Source organism: Tupaia chinensis, unplaced genomic scaffold (assembly GCF_000334495.1).
Source record: "Tupaia chinensis unplaced genomic scaffold, TupChi_1.0 Scaffold000273_1, whole genome shotgun sequence".
NCBI lineage: Eukaryota > Metazoa > Chordata > Mammalia > Scandentia > Tupaiidae > Tupaia > Tupaia belangeri.
The window spans coordinates 1554400-1562914 of record NW_006159755.1 but is presented as its reverse complement, the minus strand read 5'-3'; the positions used below and the strand labels follow the sequence as shown (position 1 = coordinate 1562914).

At 56.6% G+C, this 8515-nt stretch overlaps 1 protein-coding gene across 2 annotated transcripts in view; it reads left to right on the top strand.

The window, feature by feature from the left end:
• The first annotated feature begins 638 nt into the window (after positions 1-638).
• PYGM (glycogen phosphorylase, muscle associated) overlaps positions 639-8515 on the top strand; it is a 17078-nt gene continuing 9201 nt past the window's right edge. Inside the window, exons 1-13 of one of the 2 annotated variants that reach the window (XM_014588344.2) lie at positions 639-965; positions 2202-2303; positions 2408-2486; positions 2576-2679; positions 2996-3127; positions 4904-5015; positions 5108-5190; positions 5614-5757; positions 6140-6232; positions 6435-6581; positions 6736-6899; positions 7182-7296; positions 7880-7981. In XM_014588344.2, coding sequence (XP_014443830.1) covers positions 723-965; positions 2202-2303; positions 2408-2486; positions 2576-2679; positions 2996-3127; positions 4904-5015; positions 5108-5190; positions 5614-5757; positions 6140-6232; positions 6435-6581; positions 6736-6899; positions 7182-7296; positions 7880-7981 — 1620 coding nt within the window. In that variant the 5' untranslated portion in view covers positions 639-722. The remainder of the gene's footprint in view (positions 966-2201; positions 2304-2407; positions 2487-2575; positions 2680-2995; positions 3128-4903; positions 5016-5107; positions 5191-5613; positions 5758-6139; positions 6233-6434; positions 6582-6735; positions 6900-7181; positions 7297-7879; positions 7982-8515) is intronic. The other variant, XM_006149851.3, reaches the window with a different exon arrangement.

Sequence of the window (8515 nt, the reverse complement as noted above, 5' to 3'; positions counted from 1 at the left end):
CCCCCCCCGCCCCCCCCCCCCTACCACTCCATGGAGCCCAGTCCTGTTCGGTCCTGTTCCTCCCCCACACACCCCAGCCCAGTAAAGAACTCTTGTGATGAGCTTGGCCATCTAGCCTCCTCTGGTTTGCAGTTTTTCTGGACAAATGTCCAGAATAAGCCAAGTTGCTCTGATGAAGGCACAGTGTCCAGAGCCTGAGACTGGGCATCCTGCCTCCTGACACCTGCTCCCCTTGACAGTCTCTTGGCCTCTGAAAGAAGCTTGGATTGGGAACCCTGCAGTCTTGTCCCACCCTCATCTATAACCCAGGAAAAGGACCCAGATGAGGTAATACCTCAGCCAAAATCACACAGCCAGTTGCTCGGTCACACCTTGGGCCTCCCCACCCAGCATTCGTCCCCAGTCCTGCAAAGGACGGACAGGACAGAAGTCGGACCTATGTGTGAGGCCTGAAGGAAGTGGGTCAGCCGCAGGGCTATGAACAAGCCAGGCTGAGGATCTCTATCCCTCCTTCCCTCCCTCCTCCCCTCACCCCCAAAATAGCTCCCAGAACTACCAGGCCAAGACCCTCCCATTGCTGGGGGGAGGAGAGGAGGCGGAGCACACTGCCCAGAGCCAGGCTTTAAATTCCCTCGCTGTTGGGGAGCTCTACTCCCTGGCTGGAGGCAGCACTAAGGCCGCCTGTTCCCTCATCCGTCAGTCCAGCTGGTCCTTCTGCAGCCATGTCCCGGCCCCTGTCAGACCATGAGAAGAGGAAACAGATCAGCGTGCGTGGCCTGGCCGGCGTGGAGAATGTGACTGAGCTGAAAAAGAACTTCAACCGGCACCTGCATTTCACACTCGTGAAGGATCGCAATGTGGCCACCCCACGAGACTACTACTTTGCGCTGGCCCACACCGTGCGGGACCACCTTGTGGGCCGCTGGATCCGCACACAGCAGCACTACTATGAGAAGGACCCCAAGGTGCTGCTCGGGGCACCCGGGGTGGGGGGGATTTCTGCAGCAAAATAAAGGGTCACTCCAGGGCTTGGAGGATCCAGGGGGTGCCAGGGTAACCCAGGCAGAGAAACCTGGTGTGAGTAGAAATAGGTCCCGTGATTTGGGGCAGGACGGCTGGTTACAAAGGTCCGGCGCATACTCAGGGAAGATTGGAGGGACTACTGGGGGACAAGAAGAGGCCTGTAGCCTCGGTCAGACTGAGGGTGGGGAGGGTGAGGGTGGAGGGCGTGTGTTGAATGTGTGCCTGGTGTGTCTGAGCAGCAGGCGGGTGGCGCTGGGCGGCAGGGATCAAGTGTCTGGTGGGGTCATTGGTAAATGTCAGCAACCTAACACCCTACAGCAGGCGGTGGGGGGTGGGGTGGGGTGAGGACAGGACTCAGGAAACCAGGAGACCAGGCGCTTTCAGCATCTTAGCTCCTACTGTTTCTCAGTCCCTTTCTTGAGACTGAGATTTGAGGGCCCTGGGCATTGTAAGGAGAGGAGGTGGCATTTTCTTTTTTTTGGAGAGGTTTTCGCTATAGGGCGCATGTGCTCACCAGACAGACAAAGAGAGACATAGAGACAGAACGCGAGAAATCACCCCCCAGGGACAATGGTCACTCCGCAATCCCTTCTCCTCCAGTCTCCTCTTGGGATCTTGGGCACCCACGCACACGCGCCCGGCGTGAGTTTTAAGTCACTGGGTCCGGGACGTGAACCACGGTCAACTACGTGGGAGTCCAGCGATATAGCCATTACGCCAACTGCTAGTTCCCGGTGTGGCATTTTCTAGCCCTGAGTCACCTTGTGACCTTGAGCAAATGACTGGGTCTTGGACTGGCCCTCTTGGGGAGCCCTTGGAGGTCCTCTCTGTGTCTCAGCTTCCTGATGGGCTGATGGGAGGTGTGTGTGATGGGAGCGCTTTCCACCTCTCCTGAGCACCTCAAGCCCTGACGTAGTTACGGCCAGCTCCATTTTCCAGATGAGAAAAATGAGGCCGGAGGAGAAAGGGGTTTGTCCAAAGTCAGGAATGCTGGGACCACAATTTTATCTGTGGGCTTCAAAGCCTGAGATAGTTCCTCTGAGTGGAGAGGGAAAAAAATCTGGGGACAGGAATGGAACTGGGGGTAAGACAGGAGTGTGAGAGGGCCAGGCCCAGCTGGGCCAGGCTGAATGTTGTGGGTAACCCTGACCCCCCGCCCTGCACATCTGTCTGGGCAGAGGATCTACTACTTGTCTTTGGAGTTCTACATGGGACGGACATTACAAAACACCATGGTGAACCTGGCCTTGGAGAATGCCTGTGACGAGGCCACCTACCAGGTGTGTGGGGGCAGGGGTGGGGTGAGCCTTAGGGTCTGTAGGATTTTCCTGCCAGCACTTGGCGCTGATCACTGCCATTCCTTCGTCCTCCCCTCCCCTCCCAGCTGGGCTTGGACATGGAGGAACTGGAGGAGATCGAGGAAGATGCAGGGCTGGGCAACGGGGGCCTGGGCCGGCTGGCAGGTAGGTAGACAGGGTTGTGGGGAGTGGGGCTGGGCAGGAGACTTCCTTCATCTGGGAACCCTGACACCTGCCTCCCTGCACACCCCTAGCCTGCTTTCTGGACTCCATGGCAACACTGGGCCTGGCTGCCTATGGCTACGGGATCCGCTATGAGTTTGGGATTTTTAACCAGAAGATCTGCGGGGGCTGGCAGGTGAGCAGCCTTGACCCTGACTGTGGGACCTTGCCACAATGGAGAAGACCCCTTTTTAGTCATCCATCTCTGGATGGGTCCAGAATCAGCCCTAGCCTCTGCAGAAAGCACCCTTTGTCCCAAGGCCAGCTGGTACCCCTTGGAACAGTTGGTCTTCATCTATGGACTGTTTGGGATTTGTTACCTCCTACTGGACAGCACTAGCCCGAGACCCACCCAGAGCCCTGGGTTTCCACTGGGGCCCACTGCACATTGAGGCATGAGCACCTGCATCTCATACAGCCTTCCTTCCTCCCCCGACCTGCCTTGAGCTCAGATGGAGGAGGCTGATGACTGGCTTCGCTATGGCAACCCCTGGGAGAAGGCCCGACCTGAGTTCACACTGCCTGTGCACTTCTATGGCCGAGTGGAGCACACCAGCCAGGGGGCCAAGTGGGTGGACACTCAGGTAAGGATGAAGCTGGAGGGGCATGGAGAACCCAGCTGGAGGCGGGGAGGAGAGGAGGCAGGAAACAGGAAAGAGCCTGAAGGTGTTGGATCCAGTGTTGTTTTACAACTAAGGACACAAAGGCTCAGAGAAGTTAAGCAACTTACTCAAGGTCACGCAGCTGGGACCAGAAGAGGCTTGATATAGGGTCACAGAGGAGCCAAGCTAAGTACAAACCCTGGCAGAGGGAGAAAGGTTGCCCTGTTCCAACAGCACTTCTCCCTGACCCAGCTCCTCTCCATCCCAGAAGATGGAGCCTATCATGGGGGACCAGCAAATGGCATAATGGTTATGTCGTGAACTCCCACATAGTTGACAGTGGTTCAAGTCCCGGACCTGGCGGCTTAAAACTCACACCAGGTGTGTGTGTGTGCTTGCCCAAAGTCCTAAGAAGATAATGGAGAAGAAGAGATTGCAGTGTGGCCATCCCTGCCTAGGGCATGATTTCTCACTTTCTGTCTCTCCAGCAAGTGCATGCACCCTATAGCAAAAACCCTCTCTTAAGAAAAAAAAAAAAAAAAAAAAAAAAAAAAAAAAGCCTCTCGCAGCAACTTGATATTCCCCCAGTCAAAATGGGGCTTAATGGAAAGCATAACCACAGCCCAGAAAGGGGACAGGGTAGAGAATCAAGGCCTTGTGGGTAGGGTCACACAGCAAGTTAGAGGGAGCCCGAAGCCAAATCCAGTTCCATTGTTCCTATTGCTGCGGCTGCAGGTCATCAGCTCTGGATGGGCTGCACAGAAGCCTCTCGGCTTTTGGAATTGGGCATTTGTTCTGCCATCATCCAGGCTAAGGCCCAGTAGGGGCTGCTGGCTGTCTGTGGCAGGTACACATGTCAGCCTGGCCCGAACAGCTGTGGCTGGGAAGCAGGCAACCTTGGCTCTTCCTGCCTGGCTGCATGTTCTCGGATCAGTCCTGCTCCAATCAAGGCTTTCATAGTATCCAGGAGGGAAGGTGATGCCCTTTAAAGGGCTCCAGTGGATGCAGCCCTGGCACAGTGATAGCAAGCACTTACTGGCAGCAATGATTGCTATTATGAGTTTTTCAAAGAATTATTTTTATTCAAGTTTATTTATTGTCATCATTATTATTTTTCATTTGACTCGAGAAAGAGAGAAAGTGAGAAATCAAGCCGCCAGGCCCAGGACTGGAACCATAGTCAGCCATGTGGGAGTCCAGTGTCTTTAACCACCACACCACCTGCCAGCCCCCACTGGCAGCAATTATTGAGGTTTGCTCATTGTGGGAGGTGGGGTCAGCATCAGCCACTGCTAATTAGTTCTGTGGTGACCCAGGTGAAGGACTTTTGGGTTCCCAAGCCTCTCTTGAGTCCAGAGTGTCCTAGTTCTTGTTCAAGTCAGGCTGGCCAGCCTAGCTCATTGCTGCGGAGTGACCACCAGCAGAGCCCACCTGGGCCCTGGGCTGTTCTCCCTTCCTTCTCCCACAGTCCTTGCAATGTCTGGCCGGGCAGGGGTTGCAGGTGGCGGAAGGAGTAGTCGGGATATCCTCTCTGTATAGATGAGCCCCAGAGAGGTTATGGGGTTTGCTCATGGTTACTCAGCTAGTAAATGCCAGCACTGGGGCTAGGACCTGGGGTGGGTGTCGACAGAGTGCAGGGACAAAGCCTTGTATTCTAGCCCTGAGGGTGAGGGGAGCCCCACAAGTCAGACACAGGCAGTTGCCTGGGGCTGGCACCTTGACAGACTGTCTAGCTCCTGACACTGGGTGTCTCTGCAGGTGGTACTGGCCATGCCCTATGACACACCCGTGCCTGGCTACCGCAATAACATTGTCAACACCATGCGCCTCTGGTCGGCGAAGGCGCCCAACGACTTCAACCTCAAGGACTGTGAGTTCACTGGCTGGGAGGGAGCAGCCCTAGCACATTCCCTGGCACATACCCAGCCCCAGCTTGACCCTGTCCCCACTTTTGTCCCTTAGTCAATGTCGGTGGCTACATCCAGGCTGTGCTGGACCGCAACCTGGCTGAGAACATCTCTCGTGTCCTGTACCCCAATGACAACGTGCGTTACACCTGAGCTGGGAGCAAAAAGCCTGAGTGATTGGGAGAGGGTCAGGGAAAGCTGGGAAGGGACACTCCTTGGTGCCTGAGCCACACCCAGGGCATATTGCTGGCTTACTATGTCCTGCCTCCCCCCCCCCAAGTCCTTGGAGGGGAGGACACCTGAGTCCTGAGGGAAGTGGCTTAGGACAGGGCACTTTGGAGGAGCTGTTATCAATGGGGACATCCATGCTACTCTTGGTCCTCTGGTCTTCGTATCCCACCTTCCTATATCATCCCCAGCACTGCATCCAGGTCCTGGAGAGTGGGGGTTGCTCAGGGTTTAAGGAGTCCTGGTGTGGGTGGGGTCTCCTGGCCACACCCACAGCAACATTAGGCCACGCCCCTGCCACCTTGACTCCACTCTGCCTTGCTCTGTGCCTAGTTCTTTGAGGGGAAGGAGCTGCGGCTGAAGCAGGAGTACTTCGTGGTGGCTGCCACCCTCCAGGACATCATCCGTCGCTTCAAGTCCTCCAAGTTTGGCTGCCGTGATCCCGTGCGCACAAGTTTCGATGCCTTCCCAGATAAGGTACCACGTCTGTGAGAAGGGCTGCCCTCCATGCCTGGTATGGGGTGCTCCAGCTTCTCCACTCTGGCCTCAGCCTGTCTTCCCCGTTTTACTGATGAGGAAGTGGATGCGGGGTGTGTGTGTGGGGCGACTTCCTCAGGATTCCCAACCATCAGGCAATGACTGGTGCTTACCTTCCCCTGCCACTGCCTCATGAGTGTGTCCACCCTGTTCAGTCATGGATCCATGCCGGCCTCTCTTGGGGCTCTTTGAAGGGGCAAAGGGCAATGACTTGGGCCCTTTGAAGGGGCAAAGGGCAATGACTTGGGCCCTTTGAAGGGGCAAAGGGCAGTGACCACAGTGCTTGGAGCTCATACTGACTCCAAGCTCCCTGCCCCTGCAGGTAGCCATTCAGCTCAATGATACCCACCCCTCCCTGGCCATCCCTGAGCTGATGAGGATTCTGGTGGACCTGGAGCGGCTGGACTGGGACAAGGTGGGCTTTAGGACCCCTCTTCCCTGTGCGACCTTCTCTGCCTCAGGATTCCCTCCCTAGTTTCGGGGCTGGAGGGTTATGATTGGAGCGAACAGATGGGGGTGTGAGCCTGAGGGCAGGCATCCTAGAACTGCTGGCTGCACAGCGTGTGTGTGGAGCCGTAGGACTTAGGCTGGTGTCATGGTGCCCCACCCCATGCCAGGCATGGGACGTGACAGTGAAGACCTGCGCCTACACCAACCACACGGTGCTGCCCGAGGCCCTGGAGCGCTGGCCCGTTCACCTCATGGAGACGCTGCTGCCTCGGCACCTCCAGATCATTTACGAGATCAACCAGCGCTTCCTCAACGTAAGTCGGGGAGACATGGGGACACAGAGCTGGAGAGGGGGAGTGCAGTCTAGGACTGGAGGGTGGGAGCACGGGAGTGGCAGGGGGATGGCAGTGGGCAGAGCTCTGGGGAGTTCCTGGGTCCTGGTCCCAGCTCTGGGCTCTCTGTGCACAGCGGGTAGCAGCGGCATTTCCAGGGGACGTAGACCGGCTTCGGCGCATGTCGCTGGTGGAGGAGGGTGCAGTGAAGCGCATTAACATGGCACACCTGTGCATTGCCGGCTCACACGCTGTCAACGGCGTGGCCCGCATCCACTCCGAGATCCTCAAGAAGACCATGTGAGCCCCACTCCAGACCCTACGCACTAGGCCCGCCCACGCTGCAGCTCTGCCTGCCCCACTCCTCACTCCCTGGTAGTGACCATGATCTCCCCGGGTGGTCCCTTCCACAGATGGCGCACCATAGCCCTTTCCAGTACAGTCCTGTCCCAAGACGACCCCCTCTTACACATGACACCTCCCTCAGGTCTGCATCCCCAATCCTAGGTAGTAAGGGCCCTAGGGAAGATGCCTTCATCCCACAGGGGTGAGTGGCGACCCTCATGCAACTTCATCCTGCAGTTTCAAAGACTTCTATGAGCTGGAGCCTCATAAGTTCCAGAATAAGCCCAATGGCATCACCCCTCGGCGCTGGCTGGTTCTGTGTAACCCTGGGCTGGCGGAGGTCATTGCTGAGGTGAGAGGCCACTGTATGGCCAGGAGGATCCACACGGATCACTGCAGGGATCAGCTGGGTGTGCTCATGTAGTGGTTCACTGTTCAAGGGCTCCTAGCCAAGGGCTGAAGTCCATCCTGTACTGACTATGTTCAGTGACTGGGGAGTCACTTTTAAGAGTCACAAGAGCCTTGCCTTGCCTTGAGGAAGGGGCCCCTCTGAGCTAATGCAGGCCCTGGCTACAGAGGGGGAGTTCATAGTCTGTGGAGGGGCTCATCAACGGCTCCCATCTGAAATGAGACTAGGAGGAGGCAGATACCTAGTAGAGGAGGCTCAAGGTCATGCTAGCATGAGGAAAAGGCCAGGAAGCCAGGAAGGGTTGCTGGGGTCAGGTGGGGTCAGCTATCAGAAGCCAAGGTTGAGAGGGAAGGAACATGGGTGTGGCTGCCCCATGCCCCAGCTGGGAGGCTGGAGGAGTTGAGAGGGCTTGCAGAGTAGTCCAATGGGTAGAGGGTACTTGGCTGACCTGGAAAGGTTCCCTTCTGTGTCAAGAGTAGGGAGGATAAAGTTGGGGGAGACTTGACTGAGAGCCTTCTTCCCACAGCGCATCGGGGAGGACTACATCTCAGACCTGGACCAGCTGCGCAAACTGCTCTCCTACGTGGATGATGAAGCCTTTATCCGGGATGTGGCCAAAGTGAAGCAGGTGGGGAGGGCTGCAACCTGGGACACATGGAGTATGCTGGAGGGGTTAGATGTCTGGGTTGGAAGTGGCCGATAGAGCTCATCTCTCCTGCCAACCTCAGGCCACTGGTAGATGTTGCCTGGAGTCTGTAACAGGAACACATCATCTAGCCTCACTGAGAAAGAGTGCTGACATTGATTAGCAATGTCTGCCCTGGTACAGAAGTGGATGAATGTAGCAAGTGAGCCTCCTATCATCTACCTCCCTGGGCCTGAGCGAATGGAAAGAAATGAGGACTACACGATTTCCAGAGGCTGAGGTCTGTTGGTGAGCTTTCCCCTCTCCCTTGCCTCCAGGAAAACAACGGCACTCCCCCCCCCCTGCCACTGCCTCATGAGTGTGTCCACCCTGTTCAGTCATGGATCCATGCCGGCCTCTCTTGGGGCTCTTTGAAGGGGCAAAGGGCAATGACTTGGGCCCTTTGAAGGGGCCCAGGGCAGTGACCACAGTGCTTGGAGCTCATACTGACTACAAGATACATGCACCAGCCGGTAG